This window comes from Argentina silus (assembly GCF_951799395.1).
Source record: "Argentina silus genome assembly, chromosome: 16".
Classification (NCBI taxonomy): Eukaryota; Metazoa; Chordata; class Actinopteri; order Argentiniformes; family Argentinidae; genus Argentina; species Argentina silus.
The window spans coordinates 5805997-5827622 of NC_139670.1; the positions used below are offsets into that span (position 1 = coordinate 5805997).

Sequence of the window (21626 nt, forward strand, 5' to 3'; positions counted from 1 at the left end):
TGTTACTGATACTTTAGGTGGTAATTAGATTGATGAAATTGGTGGAGTGTGAGTTGGGTTGTAGTTGCATCCATTGCAGAGTTCAGTTAACCCCCCCCCCCCCCACACACACACACTCACCAAACTCTGGCATGTTTCTAATATGACTGAAATCATCACACTTTTTTCCTAAGAAGACAAAAGCCTGTAGGCCTGCACTGATTATCATCAAACCAAATCAATGCCTTAAGATTTGACTTTTTATTTTATTTATCTCTACAACATTTAGCCTTTGAATACCAATGAATGTCCAAATTTGAATACTGCTTTGTACATTTCATTTTTCTGTAAAATGCTGCAATTAAAAAAGGATTTTCAATCTTTTACTAATATATTAGGTAAAATTATGTGTAGAAAATATTTGTATGTCATTTATTGTCTTGCGTGGAAGGTCCATTGCATTGTTTCATTAAAGTTGGCCTGATGCTCATTGTGTCTCATTCAGTGTCCCAAACCCACCCACAACCAGGCAGCCTACTTGCAAATACCTGCTTGACCTTTCATCATAGAGATCTTAGGAACATCAAACACTGTCTAGCCTATTTTCATAGCCAATGTTTCTGGTGTCTATCGCTATCAATGATCTGTCTTCGAGATACTACTCTGTGACAAGGTTCTTACCTGAGAGATACAGCGAGAGTGAGATATCGAGTTTCAAAATAGAGCAGTATTTTGCGTTACCGCCCCTCCCAAATACACCAATCAACAAACAGTGAGCGTCACTACGGTCAGCCCTCCAGGAATGCTGTCCAATCACAACCCGACTACATCGCTCCCATCCAAAAGCGCAACTCCCTCTCCCGTTTTTAACATGGCCGTCCCTCCGTAGAGCAATACTGGATTTGCGAGAGAAAACTGAGATTTAAACCGTGTAACAAGAGGCATACTTATTACAATCCGTACGTGAGTATGCTTGCTCCAAATGCGCATACATTGTGTGTATTAATAATGATGTTATTGCGCTGTTGAAGCCATACCGCTTTGCTGGTTAGCTTGCTAGCCAGCTAGCTAGACCGAGCGTCGCTGTCTCGCTGAGGACAAGTGTCAGCTTCTGGACACCGACGAGGAGGACAAGGATAATGCGTATGTCATAGGCAGCACTGAGAGTCGAACTAAAGCTTCGTTTAGTCAGCTTCTTACAATTGCTTCGCGACAGAGTGTCTGCCAACATGGCAGAATGCACTGACTTAGTCACTACTTTTTCCACGAGATTGGTTAGGATGTTGAGTACGGAGATGAACCTCGAAGACGGTGTGAGCCGAAAAGAGACCTTACGAGTCTTTTAGACCGTGCGTGTTCCAAGGTCCCACTCCCAACCTCACCCATGCCCAGAGGACGGTGGCTCATTTGTCGCTTTCACTTTTAAGTTGTGGATAGATAGCGCTATAGCGCGGCAACAAACGGCGTATCAGTACGCCTACTGCAGCTTACCAGCTTTGTGCGAACCCCTCCCCTGCTATCTAGGCTGTAGCAGCTTTCATAACCACATAAGCTGCTCTCACCTATGTTCCGAAGAAAAGACCTCTAGCTTTCAGTCTCATCCCGGACCTATCCGAGGTGACTGTCACGCCTGCCCGATGTTAGCTGACATTGGGCAAGCTAGACGTAAACGACACACCACTTTGGGTCTCGTTTGGTGAGAAGTAAGGTAAACAAGCTGGCCAACGTAGACTACATAGACTGATGATCGCTGCATGTAAAGCGCATGTTAATCCCCAGATAAGCAGGTTAGCTACATTTCTACCACGTCTATGGCCGTCAGGAGGCTTTATGACTGACGTGTCACGACACGGGCCATGCATAGTGCTGTGTACGACATGGGATAATGTTTTGACTCGGGTGTGGGGTGTGCGTAGCAGGCATTGACTGACTGAGAGTTTCCATGTGATTATATATTTGCCACTCTACGCTTGTTTGGTACATTCTTATAGCAGTGCCATAGAGATTATGGTAAATGTAAGGGTGAACTCATCCAACATGGGTGTAGTTCCATGCTCCACCTGTTTACTACCTGTTTAGGCTGACACAAAGGGTCTGTCTGTCTGTCTGTGTGGGTGTCTCTCTCTCTCTCTCTCTCTCTCTCTCTCTCTCTCTCTCTCTCTCTCTCTCTGTTCTCTCTTTCTTTCTACCCTCTGAGCCAATAGAGACTGCTGACTGTGCAGTTCTGTGGTTTTTGTGTTAGGAGAAGCTGCTTATGTGGCCAGTCTGAGTGAGGTTGGTGTCAGTAGATTATGGGGCTCAGGACCTCTGCAAAATATGCTGTTTTGAACACCACTTGTGTGTTGGACCCAAGGCCCCCACAAGGCTAGAAGTCAATGTACAATTGAAATGCTGATTGCCATGTTATCTCATAAGTCTGTCTGCATCTCAAATAACACCCTGATCCCTAGGCTAGACAGTACTTTTGACCGGACCTGCATATGGGCCACTTTAGATGTGTTTCCCTGTATTCCATCTCTCCACAGATCCATCCCTCCCATCACCGAATGAGGAAGACATATCCACACTGCGGCCAGACCTGAACTACAAGTAGCCCCCCTAACTCAAACTCCCATAGTGCTCTGCTTCGAGTGTCTACGCGCGTGGGTGTGCTGTGCATTCCCTCAGACTGGCAGAGCAGGCTGGGGTGTCGGCGCCGGGAGGGGGACAGGGCGAGCAGCAATCGTCTTCCTCCGGGCGAGTTTTGAGACTCGCTGGTGGGGCGTCGAGGAGGCATCAGGAGGGCGAGAGAGGGGCTCCGCCAAGCGTCATTTGGCGTGCGAGGCGCAGAGCATGTTGAGTGCTTGTGGTTGCCATGGAGCTACAGGATAAGAAGCAGGTGAGTTCAGTTGCCTAGCGCCCAGCCACCTGGCTTCCCCTGAGGTGGAGCCGAGGAGGGCTTGTTTGTGAAACCCAGAGGCTCCTGCGGGAGTCACATCAAAGAGAACGGAACACTCAGTCTGCAAACACATTGTGACTCATCTCGATCTGTATGACTGGTGATTTTTAATGGCTGATGTTTGGGAAATAGAGGAGAGATACACTGAGTGATGCACTTAAACGACTTAATCTGCTGCATTTGAGTCGGACATGAAAATGAGTCCCAGACGTTGTCGGTGTTGCAGACACTAAAGAGGAACTTGTCCTCTAAACATCTCACTTCAAAGTCGCCGTCCCTGCTGACTGTTGAGTGTCAGTAACATAATATGATCCAACTTTTGTGATCCAAAAGACACCACCTTTTCTTTTCTTTTTTTTGCTTTCGCTTTCCAGCGTCATTTCCAGCGTTAGTCATCCGTGGGGTCAGTAGAGCCAGGTTCAAGCCTAGTTAAACATAGATCTGGAGGAGAGGCATTTCTCAATGAAGTACTGGGTCAACACGCGTAGGCTTGGAAGAAAGCTGGCGCTCGCCTCTTACTCAACAGGTTCAAAGGCAGCGGTCGTCTCCTCTGCCCGCTCCTCCACAGACCCACCTGTGTGCTCTCGTTGTGTAATCATTACCTCTTTACGACGCGTCCCGGAACACAAGTCCACTTGTCTCAAGGAGACATGGAAGTCTTGGAAGTCGTAGAGGTAGAGTAGTCTCTATTTTCACGTTTGACGTTTTTTTTTTTTTTTTTAATGCTTTTAACATGTAGGCTGAAATATAGGGCATGTTTGCATGAATGTTGATCTAGTGTGGAAGGGAGTGGTGTAAACGGTGGAGACCAAACTTGCTGTGACCAAACTTGGGTGCAGTCAGTCAACGTGCTGAACTTTCTGCTGGAGTGGAGATCTGTGCAGCGTTAAGTGCTGCGATGCTGCGTCCCTCTCTCTCCGGGTACTGTTACGCTTCCCATGCTGGGGCGCGAGGCCAGGGTTCAGTGAGGACACTCGCTCTCCTCTCTCTGTCCTCTCTCGCTCTCTCCATCATCCCGCTCTGTGTCCATCCCCTCTGTCTGTCTGTCTGTCTGTCTGCAACTGTCTGTCTGTCTCTCTCTCTGCAACTCCCCTGCTGCCGAATGTGCTGTGCTGGCAGGAGTGGAACAATGCCCAACCAGACCTGGATGGGCCAGACTGGCATTGGTTTTCTGTCTAAAGAGCTCTCCTTCCCTTTCTCTTTCTCTTTCTCTCTCTCTCTCTCTCTCTTTCTCTCTCTCTCTCTCTCTCTCCCCCTCCCTCTCTCTCTGCTGACTGAACTGTCCAGGCTCAGCAAGCCAGAGAGGCAGCCAGTGTTTTTAAAGAGGAGAGCAGTTGGGGGGGGGGGGTTTGGCTGCTCTGGTCTGAACTGGGCTGTGCCAAGCCCAGTAGAGAGAGAGAGAGGAGAGGGAGACAAGAGACAGGCTAGCATCATCACCACAGGCTAGACTAGAACTGTCTCTCTAGATCTAGAATATTCTCCCTCTCTCCTCACATCACAGCACCATCAGCTGTAAGCAGCATTGCATCAAGCAGCAGTGAGCAGAGAGTAGGATAAGGATAAGAATCATGGTCCTGAAGATGGCTGAGTGGCCCAGGAAGAGGGGCAGAGTAAGTAGGACCTTGTTGGTCCTCTCGCTGATGGTTAAGCTTCATCATACGGTTCTGATTTTAGTCAGCCTGTGTGCGTGTGTGTGAGAGAGAATGTGGTGTGTGCTTGTTTGACGTGGGAGAGAGACCGTGTGTTTGAGAGAGTAGGTTTCTTGCGAGTCAGAGAGAGAGAATGTATGTTTGTTTTAGAGAGAGAGAGAGTGTGTGTGTGTGTGAGTGTGTGAGTGAGAGTGTTTGACTTCTGGCGAATCCAGGTCTGCAGGTGGGTGTTCTCCGCTGTAAAGAGCATTTTGCTCAGGCAGTCCCGATGTGTATCTGTGTCTGTAGCATTTGTTGAGGTTTCTTGACACTCTCTGGAGAATTTGAGTTATTTATAGCTCTGTGGGATGTGCAGCTTGAAAGCTTTGTGTGTGTTTGTGTGTGTGTCTGTATGTATCTGTGTGTGTCTGTATGTATCTGTGTGTGTGTATGTGTGTGTGTGGGAGTACAGGCAGAAGAGTGTGGGAAAACATTGCGTTCCCACTGACATTAGATATGGTTCAGTCTCTCTCTCCCTCTCCCTCCCTCTCTCTCCCTCTCTCTCTCTCTCTCTGCAGCTGGTTCACTTCCTCTTTGCTCTTGACCAGAAGCATAACAATGTGTTTGTTATGTAAATGCTACAACTCATCAGTGTGTTCAGCATATTAGAATGATAAAAACAGAAGTGTGCAACAATGTAAACAATGTTATGCAAATTTGAGCAAATAATTTACCATGATATGTGTTTGCTTGCCTCGAGTCTTCATGATAAGTGCCGTGTGTGTGTGTGTGTGTGTGTGTGTGTGTGTGTGTGTGTGTGTGTGTGTGTGTGTGTGTGTGTGTGTGTGTGTGTGTGTGTGTGTGTGTGTGTGTGTGTGTGTGTGTGTGTGTGTGTGTTCTTTCAGGAGGAGGGGGCTGTGACCCTTGGCCTTTCCACCAGCCAGGCTCTGGGCACACTGAGAGACCAGCTGACCAGTCTGCTGGACCAGCATCAGGACCGGACTGGCCGTAGACGGCCAACAGCACAGGTACTACACACACACTACACATACACACACTTCACACACACACACTACAAACTACACACAGTTCCACTTGTTGTGTAACCCTAGGAGCAGTGGATGAAGAGCTTCCTCAACCATGATAACCGCCACTCGTGTCTCCACTGGCCCGGAGCCGCACTCACTCTGCTGGTGGTACTGGGACTGCTCTGTTGCCATGGCAGCCAGCCTCAGGGCAGGTGAGTTTGAATAGGGCTTTTGTGTGTGTGTGTGTGTGTGTGTGTTTGTGTGTGTGTGTGTGTTTGTGTGTGTGTGTGTGTGTGTGTGTGTGTGTGTGTGTGTGTGTGTGTGTGTGTGTGTGTGTGTGTGTGTGTGTGTGTGAGAGAGAGAGAGAGAGAGAGAGAGTGATAACTCTGGCCCCAATGAAGTGAAATGTCCCGACCCACATGAAATGGTCAAAAAAAAAAAGAAAAAAAAGCAGAGGTGAAATAACAAGGTTCTGAAAGGCGGGACCATTGACAGAACAACTGGGTTTCTCTCTCCTCTCCTCTCCTCCTCTCCTCTCCTCTCCTCTCCTCAGTTCCGGTGTGGAGCTGCTGAACGCCGCGGCCCTCCTCCTTCTCTTCGTGTTGAACATGATGCTGGTCGGACGTCAGGAGAGGCTGAAGAAGAGTGAGATGGTCCGGCGGCTGAAGAGCATCATCACCCAGCTCAACGGTGAGGCCGCGGTCGGCGGGTGAAGACGTTCGTGAGAGCGTTAAAATGTCACCGAAAGTTCTCAAGGCTGCCTGTCTCTTCTTGTCACTTTTTTCTTCTATATGACATTCTCTCCTTCACTCCCTCCCTCCTGGTCCCCTCTTCCACTCTTCTCTAGACTACCTGGATGGTTGTCTGGGAGCGCCAGTGAGGTGGCCTGCGTCTCTCTACCCTGACCTGTACACCCCCTCCTCCCCCTCCTGGTCCCTCCACTGGACGTACCGGGACTGCACCCTGGTGAACCTGCCCGTCAGCCTGCTGGTGGAGGGGGACGTCATAGCGCTGAGGCCTGGCCAGGAGGCCTTCGCCTCCCTCAGGGGCATCAAGGTCAGTGGCTAGGCTAACTGGGGCTGACTCGGCTCACGGTAGGAGGTGACCAAGTGAAGAGGCTGCTTGAGACTGTTGAGAGGCATCCCCATGGCAACGTTTTGTTGTGGTAACAGTAGCTGGGGGAATGTTCACCTGGTGTAACATTCGCTAGCACTGGAGTATTCCCCGCATGGTGTGTGTGTGTGTGTGTGTGTGTGTGTGTGTGTGTGTGTGTGTGTGTGTGTGTGTGTGTGTGTGTGTGTGTGTGTGTGTGTGTGTGTGTGTGTGTGTGTGTGTGTGTGTGTGTGTGTGTGTGTGTGTGTGTGTGTGTGTGTGTGTGTGTGTGTGTCTCACCTGCATTTACCCCCCCCGTATGTCTCTGCGCTCCAGGACGACGAGCATATCGTGCTGGAGCCAGGGGACCTCTTCCCCCCGTTCTCCCCTCCTCCCTCCCCCCGGGGGAACGAGAAGAGGGGCCCCCGGAGCCCCCAACAGCACCGTCTCTTCAGGGTGGTCCGCACCCCTGTACTGGACAGCGTTAGGTGGGTAGCTAACTCAATCAGTTAATCAGTCAGTCAGTGACAGCTGGGGGGTACAGGTCAGTAGTTCTGAAGCTATGGGGGAAGAGGACATCGGTTTAAGCGCAGCATCACAAGCAGTCCATGGTAATCATTCCAACAGAGCTGGCAAAATATTGCAGAGGAGGGCAATGAGGATGCTTGCACAACTCCTGAATGATTGTCCATGTTTTCACTTATGCAGTCAGGCAGAGATCAGTGATTAACTCAATGAGAAAGTGAGCGGTGTTTTTATTTTTTGCTGTGCATGTTAAAAGTGAGTAAGTTAAAGCATCCTCCTATGTCCTCTCTGTGTTTCAGGAACAGTCTGGACCTGGCCCTGTCTCGGCCAATCACAGCCCTGGATAATGAGCGGTTCACGGTGCAGTCCATCATGGCCAAGTTTGCGTGCCCCATTGTTCTGGTGAGACACAAGTAGTGTACACTATCCACCAGTGTTGGGGAAGCTACTCAGAAAATGTAGTTAACCAAATTACCAATTACTTTACTTTACATAGAGCCCTCTGATTGGCTGTGATATGCTGCCCCCTGATTGGCTCTAATATCTAGCCCTCTGATTGGCTCTAACACCCAGCCCTCAAATTGTACTCAAAAACTTTGGCTGGAATAATAATGATTTTTTTTTGTTTTTTTGGGGGGTGAGTAGTGACAGTAGTTAGCTACACTGCTACATGGCAAAAAAAGTAGTTAACTACAGAAAACACAACTAAGATTTTAATTTAGTTTAACTACCACCAAGCTACAGCAAAATATAGTTGAGGTACATGTAGTGGAACTGCTCCCCAACACTGGCACCCACTAACAAACAAATGACCAGTGAGTTCGCTTGCTGTTGTCTTGCTAAAACAATATCGTAGTGATGTCAAAATCAAACACGTGTTCTTTTCTGTCTCTAGGTAGCGTTCCTGGTGGTGAACACAGTGCGTTATTTCTGTGACGCTCCCAGCCTCACTCCTGGTCGCTTCAACTTCTTCCAGCTGCAGGTACGGACAATCAAATCCTGTCCCCTTTGACCAATCAACATACAGTACACTGGAGACAAGGTAGAACATAGACACATCCTCATAAGGTCCTGCCCAATATTGCTGTTATGGTAAATAATGGTTAACGTTGGCTAATTAACTGCTCGATAATTAAATAATGTAATGTGGAGTATGTCATATGTTCCCATGGAGACACCTCTGATCAATATAACATTGACTTCAATGTGTTTTTGCGTCAACATTATAAATACAAATTATATCTGATTTTCCTAATACATTATTACAATGTTTGTTTGTAGCTGATGGGTGTTCTACCCATCCTACCCCTGATCTTCCCTGTCATGTGGGTGCTGGTGAACGCCTACGGAGAGGCACGCGTCCTTGCTGAGTCAAGCAAAGCCTCACCCACAGGCCTGGTAAGACACACACGCGCACACACACACACACCACAAGCACTGACAAACGAAGAAAGAGCTATTGCTGCTAACACAGAGCCATGCTCTAACTTAGGCACATGCTCTTGTGCTTTATGTTGCACCTCAAGCAGACACACACACACACACACACACACACACACACAAAAACAAAAACACACATCACAAGCACTGACAAACAGAGAGAGAGCTGTTGCTGCTAACACAGAGCCATGCTCTAACACACACACACACACACACACACACACACACACACACACACACACACACGCGCACACACACACACGGGAGACACAGAGAGGGCCTGCCTCTGTGTTTTAACTAGCCTCTTCTCTCGTCCCAGCTTGCTAAGTTCTCTGAGGATACTCTAAGCAGCTACACGGAAGTGGTGTCCTCCCAGGTATAACCTCTCAATTCCTCGCCCCCCTGTCCCCCCCACACGCTGCTCTCGCCCCTGCACACCCCTCTGTGGAACCCTGTACGCAGCTTCCCCTCCCCCCCCCCCCCCCCCCCCCCCCTCCCCTCACACACACTTCACCCATCCTCTTCTGTTCTTATAGAAACAATATGGAGTCCAATCATCTCTATGGTTTGACTTCCGTCCGCTCGTTTATTTTACTTGACCTCTCACTCTATTTGTTTTCTTCATCCACAAGTCGTTTTGTCTGGCATTTCAGCTGATGTCACTTTTCATCTCAGACAATCAGCCAAGTCTCGGCCAAACACCTCCTGATGGAGGAAGATAGTCTGAATCAACCCATCTCTCTTTTTCATGTTCTTTTGGCAGCTTTCCCTGCCTCGTTCTCACCTGGTCACTTACACCCCCACGACCCCTGCTCCACCCCCCCCCCCCACACACCCCCTCCCTTTACTGACACTTCAGCCTGGTCCAGAAACACCTCCTAGCCCCTTCCCTTAGCCCCTACCCCTTCACTGTCTGCAGATCTGTTGGAGTGGGATAGGTGTGGTGTATGACCGGTGACAGCTACGCCTCAACCTAACCTGACGTATTCAGATCTCCAAACAGCAAAGGGTTTTAGAGGAAGGAGCCTCGGGGTTGTTTCTGTACTGGCCTGGGCCCCTCCCCCAAGCCTGTGCCTGCCACCTCTGCCCGCCTGCCTGCAATGCATGATGGGAAAACAATATCCCTCAGCACCCGGGCCATGTCCCATCACCCTCAGGTGGCTTCCGTTCCTCCTCTCCTCTCTTTCGTCATCAACACTGATCTGGGAAGAAATGTGACGGAGACCTGCCATTCCACCTGGGAGTGGTCTGAAGGAAAGGAGGTGAGGAACGGAACCTTGCTGAGATCATCGGGACAGAGCCCCTGATTGCGACGTCTGTTTTGGACTGCCTTAGGTTGTCAGACTGAGGACATCTACCTGATTTGGTTCATCCTGTTATTATCCCATCAAATCTGCTGTGAGGTTGTATCATGTTTGTCCTGAAATGAGCAAGCAATCGATAATGTCATTGGTATTCTTGAGAATGTCCCTCTGGCCACGTAGCAATAGCGCTCTATTAGCATAGCTGCCGCTGCTGCTGGCTTCAAGTCTACATTCACAGGCTTAGCGGCTACTTCACCTGCTTCTAGCCCTGCATAGCTCCCCCAGACTATTCTATCAACTCTCCTTTTTAGGTCACTTTTGTCTTACTGGTGAAGAACCTGTGTTTCGTTCTCTTCACCCGCTAAAGAAGTGTCCTTGGTCTTCAGGTTTTTTTTTTTGTAAACATGTATGTAGTGAGACCCAGGAGAAGCGCTTTACGAGTCCCCCTCAGGGTTAACACCAGGATGGTTGGGGAGGTAAACCCAGGGCTGTGTTTGTGTCCTAGTCCTCCTCAGGGTTAACACCAGGATGGTTGGGGAGGTAAACCCAGGGCTGTTTGTGTCCTAGTCCTCCTCAGGGTTAACACCAGGATGGTTGGGGAGGTAAACCCAGGGCTGTGTTTGTGTCCTAGTCCTCCTCAGGGTTAACACCAGGATGGTTGGGGAGGTAAACCCAGGGCTGTGTTTGTGTCCTAGTCCTCCTCAGGGTTAACACCAGGATGGTTGGGGAGGTAAACCCAGGGCTGTGTTTGTGTCCTAGTCCTCCTCAGGGTTAACACCAGGATGGTTGGGGAGGTAAACCCAGGGCTGTGTTTGTGTCCTAGTCCTCCTCAGGGTTAACACCAGGATGGTTGGGGAGGTAAACCCAGGGCTGTGTTTGTGTCCTCGTCCTCCTCAGGGTTAACACCAGGATGGTTGGGGAGGTAAACCCAGGGCTGTTTGTGTCCTCGTCCTCCTCAGGGTTAACACCAGGATGGTTGGGGAGGTAAACCCAGGGCTGTGTTTGTGTCCTAGTCCTCCTCAGGGTTAACACCAGGATGGTTGGGGAGGTAAACCCAGGGCTGTGTTTGTGTCCTAGTCCTCCTCAGGGTTAACACCAGGATGGTTGGGGAGGTAAACCCAGGGCTGTGTTTGTGTCCTCGTCCTCCCCGCTCGGTTGCTCGGCCTTAGGCTTAAATGTACTTTTTGTGATGGCTCTTTCGCGAGGATATGGTAAGATTGGCTGTTCTATTCATAGTCTAGATTTGTTTCCCCTCACTTTATTTATCTTTGGTCACTAGGCGACCAATTCTCATGTTCAATGATGGGATCAAAATTTGGCCAAGAGCCAGCAAAGCTAAAATGTGCGTAACAGTCATGACCTTATCCTGGCTGTCTGACCCTCTAGGGCAATAAATTGATTGTGCGTGTGTGTGTGTGCGTGCGTGTGTGTGCGTGCGTGTGTGTGCGTGTGTGTGCGTGTGTGTGTGCGTGTGTGTGTGTGTGTGCACGTGTGCGCGTGTCTGTGTCTTTGCAGGAGATGCTGCGCTGTGTTTGGAGACATCTGGTGGGCGTACTGAAGGGAGAGTCCCAGACACTCTGCTACACGTCCAGCCTGCTACACACACTGGGATCTGTCACTGTGCGTACTACCGTCTGTCCTCGTGTGTTTGCGTGCGTGCGTGTGTGCGTGCGTGTGTGTGTGTGTGTGTGTGTGTGCGCTCATGCTCGTGCACGCATTCATGCGTTTGTGTCTGCGACGTATACGGATGTGTTTGTGCGTCTGTGTAGGTGCTGTGCTGCGTGGACAAGCAGGGCATTCTCTCGTGGCCCAACCCGAGCCCAGAGACGGTGCTGTTCTTCAGCGGACGCGTGGAGCCGCCTCACGACAGCCAAGACGACCTGAGGGATGACCTGTCAATCAACTCCTTCTGTCGCATGGAGACAGACGAGGACAGAGACGAGGTGCGTGTGTGTGTGTGTGCACGTTTGTCTACCACTTACAGATATATTTATATTTTGTTTATATTTTGAGCATGTCATTTTGTCTCGTGCATGATGTGTAACACTAACTTCAGTGCCTTGTCCATTGCCGTGCCTTGTATGTTCATAAATCAAAGAAGTTGTCCACGTCTTCTCCGTACTAAATCCGATCTATCGTTTTGTAAATGTTAAGCATTCTTTCTGGCTGCTAGTTCCTGTGAGTACCATCAACGTATTCGTAGCCCCGTTCTTCTACAGACAGTAGTTGTAGAAATGAACGTAGAATCTCTTGTTCCCATGGCCATGGGACGTTGACAGTGAGCCCATGTAATGGTCTGTGTTGGTGGTGATATTTGGTAGTTGATAGTATCTTTTAGGATACTGAGTGTTGTGTTGGTGTCCCTTGCGTATTGGTTTGACGGTGTTATCCCTGCTTGGTGGTTGAGAGTATCTGATTGTCCCTAATATCCTGACTGGAACCTCCATGTCTTGCCGGTGACATTTGGAGATCTCTGATCGGTTACTCCTCCTGTCCGTCAGACACAGGAGGCGGAGGCTCTGCTGTGTCTGCCAATGATGGAGGCTCTACACATGGGGGAGGGCCATGAGCCGAGCGAGACGTCACATGACACGGCCCGCTCCTCGGACACCCTCCGCCCTCGGCGACCGGCCCAGCCGCCACACACACGCACCAAACACCACTCGGGGTCCAACGTCAGCTTCAGCCATGACACAGGGGGAGGAGACGACGACCCTGGACAGGTAGTACACACACACACACACACACACACACACACACACACACAGCCCCACACACTGCCTCAGTCTCTTCAAGGAGCACTCTCACACACACTGACGTGCCCCCCCTCTGTCAGCAGTATGGCCTGGACAGCGTCGGCTGCCCTGAGGCTGAGGCGGAGGACTTTGTCTGTGACTACCACCTGGAGATGCTGAGTCTCTCCCAGGACCAGCAGAACCCCGTCAGCATCCAGTTTGACGACCTGAGCTGGCAGTGCCACCTGCCCTCCCTCAAGCCCCTGGGGCTGAACATCATGCTCAACCTGTGCAACGCCAGCGTCACCCAGCAGCTGTGCCGCTTCTCTGACCACCTCAGCAACCTGGCGCTGCAGGAGAGCCACGGGGCGGTCCTGCCCGTCCACGTGCCCTGGGGGCTGTGTGAGCTGTCCAGACTTATAGGTGAGGATACGCGTATACACACACACACACACACACACACACCCTTCATACGTGAGCACAGACAGACAGACACACACACACACACACACACACACACACACACACACACACACACACACACACACACTGACCCTCTCTCCTTTTGTGTGTTAGGGTTCACCCCTGGAGCGAGGGAGCTGTTTAAACAGGAGAACCACCTGGCTCTGTACCAGCTGCCCTGTGGAGAGAGGCCCAAAGAATCCCATCCTCGCCGTTCACACAACTTCACCAAACGCCAACCCCCAATCAGTCACCTCATCTCCCTCTTTGTACGGGACTCCTCCTCCAGTAAGAAAATAGCCCTTTCTCTCTCTCTCTCTCTCTCTCTCTCTCTCTCCCCCTTGACCCTTGGCCTCTAAACTTGTGACCCCCTCCATCATAGATAACGTTCAGATGCTGTCTCACGGCTCTGCTGACCTCATCCTGGAGGCTTGCACTGACTTCTGGGACGGAGCCGATATCTACCCCCTCTCTGGCTCCGACAGGTACCTACCCGGCGGCCATTTTGAAAAAGCAATACCAAATGGAGCCTGTCCATAACGCTGTGTAATAATAACACTGTTAATCATGATCCCCCCCCCCCCCCCCCCCCCCCCACAGAAAGAAGATCCTGGACTTCTACCAGCGTGCCTGTCTGTCAGGGTACTGCTCTGCCTTCGCCTACAAGCCCATGCAGGTGTCCCTGTCCTCCCAGCTCAATGGGAAATGTGTGGAGCTGGCCCCGGGACCAAGCCTATTCTCTGGGGTGGAGCTGCCCTCCACCACCCCTATCAAACATGGCTCTCGGAGGAACAGCTGGAGCTCTGATGGTAAGGCCTGTGAGGAGAGGAGGAGGTGGAGGAGGAGGAGGAGGAGGAGGAGGAGGAGTGGTGGATGGAGGGATTTGAAATGAGGGTGTCAAGAGAGAGATGGCTTAACATGAATGAGATGACGAGCATGTCTCTAGTTTTACCATTGTTCACTCTGCTCTCTCTCTCCTCCCCTCCCTTCCCCCCCCCCCCCCCCCCTCCCCTCCCTCCCTCTCCCCCTCTCTCTGTAGAGGGTATCGGGGAGGGTGTTGAGCGGGAGGACTGTGTGCAGGCCCTGAGCGGTCAGATCTTCATGGGGATGGTGTCGTCCCAGTTCCAGGCTCGTCTGGACACGGTCAGGCTCATCGACGCCCTGGTCACCGCCTGCATTCGCTTCGTCTACTTCTCCATGGAGGACGAGCTGCGCAGCAAGGTAACAGGACCAGGTGTTTGCTGACACGCTGTATGTGGTGGTGATGGTAACAGGACCAGGTGTTGGAGTTTTAGATGTTGGGGTTTTAGGTGTTGGGGTTTTAGGTGTTGGGGTTTTAGGTGTTGTTTTTGTGTCTGGCAGGTGCTTGCTGACATGCTGTATGTGGTGGTGATGGTAACAGGACCAGGGTTTTTAAAAAAAAAAAAAATTGTAAATATGTTTTTAGGGCATTTCTGCTTTATTGGGTATTATGTGGTATGCGCATTAGTGTGCTACGCCACTAAGCGCCCCAGTTGTTGGGTTTTTATTTGTTGTTTGTGTCTGGTAGGTGTCTGACATGCTGTATGTGATGATGATGATGATGAAGATTACTTTTTTAGTATGATGATGACGACGATGTTATAATTCTTTCAGGATAATGATGCTGATTAGAAGATGTGATTTACTTTTTCCAGTATGAGGTTGATCGTGAAGATAAAGATTATTATTATTTTCAGTGTGATGATGATGATGTCCTGTGGTAGGTGTTTGCTGAGAAGATGGGTCTGGAGACTGGATGGAACTGTCACATCTCTCTGACCCCCAATGGAGACAGTCCCTGTGACGGGGGGCCCTCCAGCCCTGGCCAGGGGTCTCTGCACGACGACCTCCACCAAGGTGTGTGTGGGTGTCTGTGGGTGTGTCTAAAACACTTGAACTACAAAGTGTTTGTGTGTGTCTGTGGGTGTGTCTAAAACACGTTCACTTCAAAGTGTGTGTGTGTGTGTGTGTGTAGACTCTCGTGACGAGGCGGAGGGTCCGTTGCTACCAGAAGAAGAGGGCCACTCTGACCTGGCCAGTTTCCAGCCCACTGACAGTGACGTGCCCAGCTTCCTGGAGGACTGTAACAGGGTAACGCTCCTACCTCTGTACCCTTCTCATCACCCACTCTACCCTTCCACCAGCTCATCCATTTACCACCAGCCCTCCCTGTCCTGCCCCCCACTCCTCCTCCTCCTCCTCTCTCCCTTTTCTCCCTCTTGTTCTCTCTCTGTGTCACTTCTAAATGATACTCCTCTCTCTCTCTCTCTCTCTCTCTTTCTTCCTCTCCTCCTCCTCTCTCTTTTAGGCTAAGCTACCGCGTGGTATCCACCAGGTTCGCCCTCACCTGAAGAACATTGATAACGTGCCTCTGTTGGTGCCCCTCTTCACCGACTGTACCCCCGAGAGTGAGTCTCACTGTCTCAAATATTATATATATTATATATATATATATATATATATATATATATATATATATATATATACAGTACCAGTCAAAGGTTTGGACACACCTTGCCAAGAGTGTGCAAAGCTGTCATCAAAGCAAAAGGTGGCTACTTTGAAGAATTTAACATATAAAACATATTCTGGTTTGTTTAACACTTTTTTGTTGACTACATAATTCCATATGTGTTCCTTCATAGTTTTGATGTCTTCAATATTAATCTACACTGTAGAAAATAATAAAAAATAAAGAAAAACCATTGAATGAGAAGGTGTGTCCAAACTTTTGACTGGTACTGTGTATATATATTGGTATCTTCTACAGCAATATAGAATAAGAGTTTTTTTAGTTTTTTATTAGAGATTAGAAGAAATTAAAGTGTGTGTGTGTGTCGTAGCCATGTGTGAGATGATGAAGATCATGCAGGAGAACAGAGAAGTGACCTGCTGTCTTGGGAGCTCTGCCAACTTCCGCAACAGCTGTCTGTTCCTACAGAGTGACCTCAGGTACACACACACACACACACACACCTACCCAACATAACATCTGTTGGTCAAATGAAATAGTTTCATATATATAAATAGCTTTTATTGATGTATACCACTCACCAGAGATATATAGATACACTGTGTACAATACACACACACACACACACACACACACTGAGGCCTTCTCTCCTGTCCTTCCTCAGTATTGCTCTGGACCCTCTGTACCCCTCGCGGTGCTCCTGGGAGACCTTCGGCTATGCAACAGGCGGTGGGTTCAACGTGGACTCAGACGGCCTGTCCCCTCTGGGCCTCTCAGGGCAGCTCAACACGCTGGCCTGCTCCGTCACCTTCCACCAGGGGGAGAGCGTCAGCATGGCCAAGCTCATAGAGCAGGTGAGAGAGACGCACACGCACACACACACACACACACACACACACACACACACACACACACACACACACACACACACACAGACCGATGAAGTAGGATTAATGTTGGGTTTGAAGCCAGTTTTATAGTGCAAACGATTCCATTCCAGGCGAGACACACCACTTATGGTATCCGCAAGTGCTTCCTGTTCCTGCTGCAGTGTCAGCTGAGCCTGGTCATCATCCAGGTGAGAAGGATACACCTGGACTGCCAGCTCATTTGAAAATGATGTGCCACTTTCTGAGCATGCTCATGTTGTTCTATATGTATGTATGTATGTATGTATGTATTTCTCTATTTTTAGATGGCTCATTGTTGTTTTGTTTTATCTTTGTAGTTCCTGGCCTGCCTGGCCCAGCTCCCACCTCCCATGAACATCACAGATATCCTCTGGCTCTCCTGCTTCTGCTGTCCACTGCTCAGGTGGACACACACACACACACACACAGCTGCCCAAAATAAAACACAGCTGTCTCTATCCACAGCCACTTCCCCTATAGTAACAAACACATTTGAAATACTTGACACTGTTCCTTGCTATGCAGGACAACTTTGTGCTAACCCGATCTCCATGTTGTGTTGACAGCATGTCGTTCTTAGGAAAGCCGCCAGACAGTTCTGTAATGAATGTCGCCACAGGAAAAAACCTAGATGCCATTCCCAGAAAGGTACGCAGCAACACCACCCCTTTTCTCAAGCCTTCACACTGCTCCAAGAGGGCATGGTACATCAGCCTGTTCGTTGGACTGTATCAACATTAGCCTTTAGCTGAATCTATTTAGCTGACTAATGCAGAAGCAAACTGGGACCTAGTCTAAAGTATCTGTCCTGGTTATAGCATTTCTGAAGGTTGGGCGTTTTTTTTCTCTCTACTTCCTGCAGACCCAGAACTACTTCCTGGGCTGTTTCCTGTTGAAGTTTGGCCTCACCGTCTGCGCTTACCTGCTGGGTTTCGGTTTCACCCTCAACGAGGTTGTGTGCCTCCGAGCCAGGAACCTTACTGTGGTCACCAACGCCACAACCATCACCTGCACTGAGTTACTCACAGCCAGGTAGAACCACCCTCATTACTGGTCCTGGAAGTCATGTCGGTATTCACCCGCAGTTAAACAACACTAGAATGGTCGGGACGCCTACTTACTCCATTGTTTTGTTTCATTGTTTTTCTGTACACAGCTCAGCTGAGAATGCCCCTCAGTGGTTCAGTGAGTTGTCCAACGGGCTGCTGCTGACCCAGAAGGTCATGGCTGGGTTCCTGGCCCTACACATAGGTACGACCTTTCACCCCTGCGTGACACATTTAGGACGGCATGGGCCGTAGCAAGTGTTTGTAAGAGATGATTTCAGAGATGAAATGGCCTCTTCAGTTGTATTGCAGTGGACTGAGTGAGTAAGCCACCCCTCCCTTCTTCCCTCCATCTCTCCCCCTCCTCCTCAGTGGTCATCTCCCTGAGCTACGTTCATCGCTCCCAGCCTGTGTGGAGAAAGAGTCCCTTCAGCAACACCTGGTGGTGCCTCACCGTCCCCGTGGTGTAAGTGTGTCTGTGTGTCTGTGTGTCTGTGTGTGTGTGTGTGTGTGTGTGTGTGTGTGTGTGTCTGTGTGTGTCTGTGTGTGTCTGTGTGTGTCTGTGTCTGTGTCTGTGTCTGTGTCTGTGTCTGTGTCTGTGTGTGTGTGTGTGTGTGTGTCTGTGTGTGTGTGTGTGTGTGTCTGTGTGTCTGTGTGTCTGTGTGTGTGTGTGTGTGTGTGTGTGTTATATGTATGTTAGTCTTAAGTGGTTGCAGTGTAAAGAAGCATGATGCAACCGCTAATATAGAGTTGTTGCTGTGTGCACGATGTAATATCAGGTGTGACTCTCCCTCCAGGCTGCTGGGTCAGGTGGTTCAGGCTACTGTGGACTTCCAGCTGTGGCAGGACAGGGGCAGTTCTCTGACCTTTGACCTGGCAGAAATCCCCATGCTGGCCTGGCTGCTGGTCTCCCTGTCGTCTTTGCTGGTGGTGCTGGTCAACGAGGTCGTCAAACTGCACGAGATACGGTGAGACAGCGGAGGGAGACTAGTCCTGTAGACTGACTAATGGAAGCCTCTTTTCTGGTTCACTATGTCATATTTCTCCTGTTCCTTCATTCCATTGCAGGGTGCGAGTTCGCTACCAGAAGAGGCAAAAGCTACAGTTTGAGACAAAACTGGGCATGAACTCTCCGTTCTGATTGGTTCCTTCAAGGAACACAGGGGTGTGGAAAAACATGCTGGGAACCAATCAGCCCTCTAGAAAAAAGGGGGCACCCGAATCGCAATCCCTTCAACACCCCTCTGCCTCGACCCGAAAGCACTCGACCCACCTCAGCCCGAGAGCACTGCCGAATACAAGGTGGAGCAGGTATCAACCATATCGCAAAGTGTGCTGGCTATATCATAGGGATATCCTAGAGTCATTTTTTTATTTTTTTTATTTTGTATCATGGTTATTTAAAAAAAAAGAAAAAATCCCAAAGCGTTTATTTTATTTAAGTGTCTTTTAAAGAAAGACAGCCAAAAACGATTCACTATTAATAGAATGTTATGTTTTCAAAGGCATGGGGAATGTTTTACGGTGAACCCTGTCAGAATTTTGGGAGGGGATGTGGCCCCTCCCCCTCTATCACTCTTCACACCCTCTCACTTCCTGACAGAGAGACTTCTGCATGTCACCTTTTATCTCCCTCCTCCCAAGTGTCCCACAACCAGGTCCTCAAATACCCCTGGGGAAGGGATGCTTCCGCTATGCTCCAATTGAACTATTGATTGCACAAGATAGATAGATAGATATTGACGTATTGATTTCAAGGAGGTGTGTTTTTGAACTGAACTAATAGACCGGTTGGTTATACAACTAGCATCCACAAGGGGGACTTGAGACCCTGGACTGAGAGCGGTTGCTGTGTAGAGTTAGTGCTTTGGGCAGCCTTCATCTAACAGACATACATGAATGTGAACGTGTCTCTCCCGTGCTAATCACCCGATACTGTATACCTGTATAGCAGGCAGGGCTGAGTAGAACATGTACATGCAGGTTCATATAACTGTGTGGATCCATCATTGTTGAATCATTGGCATTGTCTGTCCTGAAATGCCTACTATCAGGACATGCCAGGAGGAAACCATGTAGGACTACCTCCTCAGAGTGAGGTCAACCAGGGAAAAGCCTGCTGACGTCACAAAGCATTTATCAACTGTCCTTTTCAAGGCTACTCCTTTGATGCGGCCTTTTAGCCACATAATGAAAATGGCATCGCTAAGCAAGGATGAGCGGCGCAAGAGGTTGTCCTCGAGTGAATTTTAATTGTTTTTTAACAAACAAATGTTTTCATTGTTTTACCCCTTATCCGACTCCTGAGCTAAGCCAAGGGCAATCCTGCTGTAATGCAATAAGGAATGAAGACTTAATTGAATTGACTATGAAGAAAGTAAATCTGATTAGTCGCTTTGTATAAATGTATTTGAAGAATGTGCTAGCATGCCACTTTAACTCATGTACTGTACACAAGGGCAGTAGTTTTAAGTTTTAGAATCCCTGCGGCTGGTTTTTTTATCTACAGTTATCCTGTGTCGTTCCCACCAGAGTACTGTTGTAAGGGTTCCACAGAACTACTAGGTTCCTCAGCTCTGTCTGTGCTGTTCTATAGTGTCTTCTGAAAGTGCTTCATATCATATCAGTTGCCTTTTCTGTTAGCCTGGTTGCCTGACTGTTTCAGCATTCATCAGCTACAGCCGAAGCTGACCGGCCCAGTGCTACATCTCATGTTGGGAGATCGTAACAGAAAACCCATCAGATCTATTATGAATGATGACCAGCCAGATACCAGGAGCCGTGGGTTTATGGTTCTGGGCCCGAAACGGAATGTTCATCTACAGAGATGTGATGTTTTGCTCTTCTTTTGGATCTGATTTGACTATGTATCCCAGATGCTAATGTCGTGAGTTGACCATCCAGCTTGCCTGCCTCTATCCAGTGTATTTGTACAGGTATATTTATTTATTCTTGTGGAAAATGTGTCCCTTGTACAGTGCAGCTGACGTCGGTGTCTTTCACCATCAGACAAACTGTCACGCAACGCAAACCAGCCTTTTCCCATCATGCTTTTCTGCATCTGGTGAATGTCACACTGTATATACTGTAAATGGAGTTATTTTATCATGTGTGCACACCTTTTAACTTCTTACCACATGCTCTGGTACCATTTACCCCCCCCCCCTCCCCCCCCATATGAATGTGGGCAACAATGAAGATCATGGGTGAAGTTCACAGTCAAAACCGGTCCCAGTATAGCACAGAATATGGTGCCAGGGATTAACACCTTCAGGGGCTTGTGCACTTGTGTACTTAATTGACTCCCTATGTGGTTAGAGTGCACTGTAAAGTACACTATGACATGTGAGCGGTAGTAGTTGCATGCTCTTCAGAGTGAGAGCTCTGTGTGTGAGTAAGATACAATGTTAAAGCACTGATCTATTTGAATGCTAGGCGCCGTGAATGAACAGTAGCTAGCAAGGAGAAAAAAAAACATGCCTGAGGTAAAGCAATGAGGAGTTTTACACTCATTGTCAACATACATTGCAATCCATGACATATTTCTCTGTTTTACATATTTAATTTTCTATCATTGCTTTAATGTTTGCATGAAAAATACATTTTTGGATGCCCAATCTTGGTCATGTTATTGTTTCATATCCGTTCTGGTTATTTTGTGTTGAGTATGCATTGTGAACTCAGTTGAGCATGGACTGCAGGTGATGCTAGTGCTTTGCTACAACACTGCTGACCTGGCTCACCCCTCTTCTACACACAGTTCGGGTGAAGAGAAGACTCTGTAATGATATCCATATTCATGCATATCTGCTTGGAGGAAATACCCTGTGTCAGTTGACTTGAGAAGTGATTGACTATTTTGTGGTTGTTCACAAGATTTATAAATGTTGTATATTTTGTATTTTTTTAAGAAGGTCTATCTCTGTAAAATTATTTCAGGTTTTTGCAAAAATGATTTGTGAATCTATTATGTCATGTTAAATAAATTGGTCTTTTTTTAAACTGTGTGATATCCTGTTTCCTGTATGTCACAGAGAGTCGCCT

The 21626-nt window shown here is 48.8% G+C and overlaps 1 protein-coding gene across 2 annotated transcripts; it reads left to right on the forward strand.

Moving 5' to 3' along the window:
- The first annotated feature begins 862 nt into the window (after positions 1–862).
- tmem94 (transmembrane protein 94) lies at positions 863–21568 on the forward strand. Of its 2 annotated transcripts, XM_083687133.1 has the most exons (32): positions 863–942; positions 2505–2857; positions 5451–5573; positions 5658–5785; positions 6127–6263; positions 6421–6629; positions 7002–7153; positions 7490–7592; positions 8086–8172; positions 8472–8588; positions 8950–9006; positions 11450–11554; positions 11704–11877; positions 12436–12657; positions 12771–13092; positions 13246–13419; positions 13514–13616; positions 13732–13940; positions 14171–14352; positions 14877–15009; positions 15128–15243; positions 15461–15560; positions 15996–16104; positions 16290–16479; positions 16626–16703; positions 16854–16939; positions 17103–17184; positions 17399–17568; positions 17693–17787; positions 17955–18048; positions 18380–18550; positions 18651–21568. In XM_083687133.1, exons 2-32 carry the CDS (start codon positions 2834–2836, stop codon positions 18721–18723), a joined length of 4125 nt encoding a protein of 1374 aa, XP_083543259.1. In that variant the 5' UTR covers positions 863–942; positions 2505–2833; the 3' UTR covers positions 18724–21568. The 2 variants fall into 2 exon arrangements, with proteins under 2 accessions (XP_083543259.1, XP_083543260.1); XM_083687134.1 differs by lacking the exon at positions 8950–9006.
- The last annotated feature ends 58 nt before the right edge of the window (positions 21569–21626 follow it).

Bases quoted from the DNA above. Each gene is read 5' to 3' on its own strand.
- tmem94 (XM_083687133.1), top strand. From the start codon at position 2,834: ATGGAGCTACAGGATAAGAAGCAG. The intron at 5,574-5,657 runs GTACTACACACA...GTGTAACCCTAG, and splicing joins GTAGACGGCCAACAGCACAG to GAGCAGTGGATGAAGAGCTT. The intron at 13,093-13,245 runs GTGAGGATACGC...TTTGTGTGTTAG, and splicing joins TGAGCTGTCCAGACTTATAG to GGTTCACCCCTGGAGCGAGG.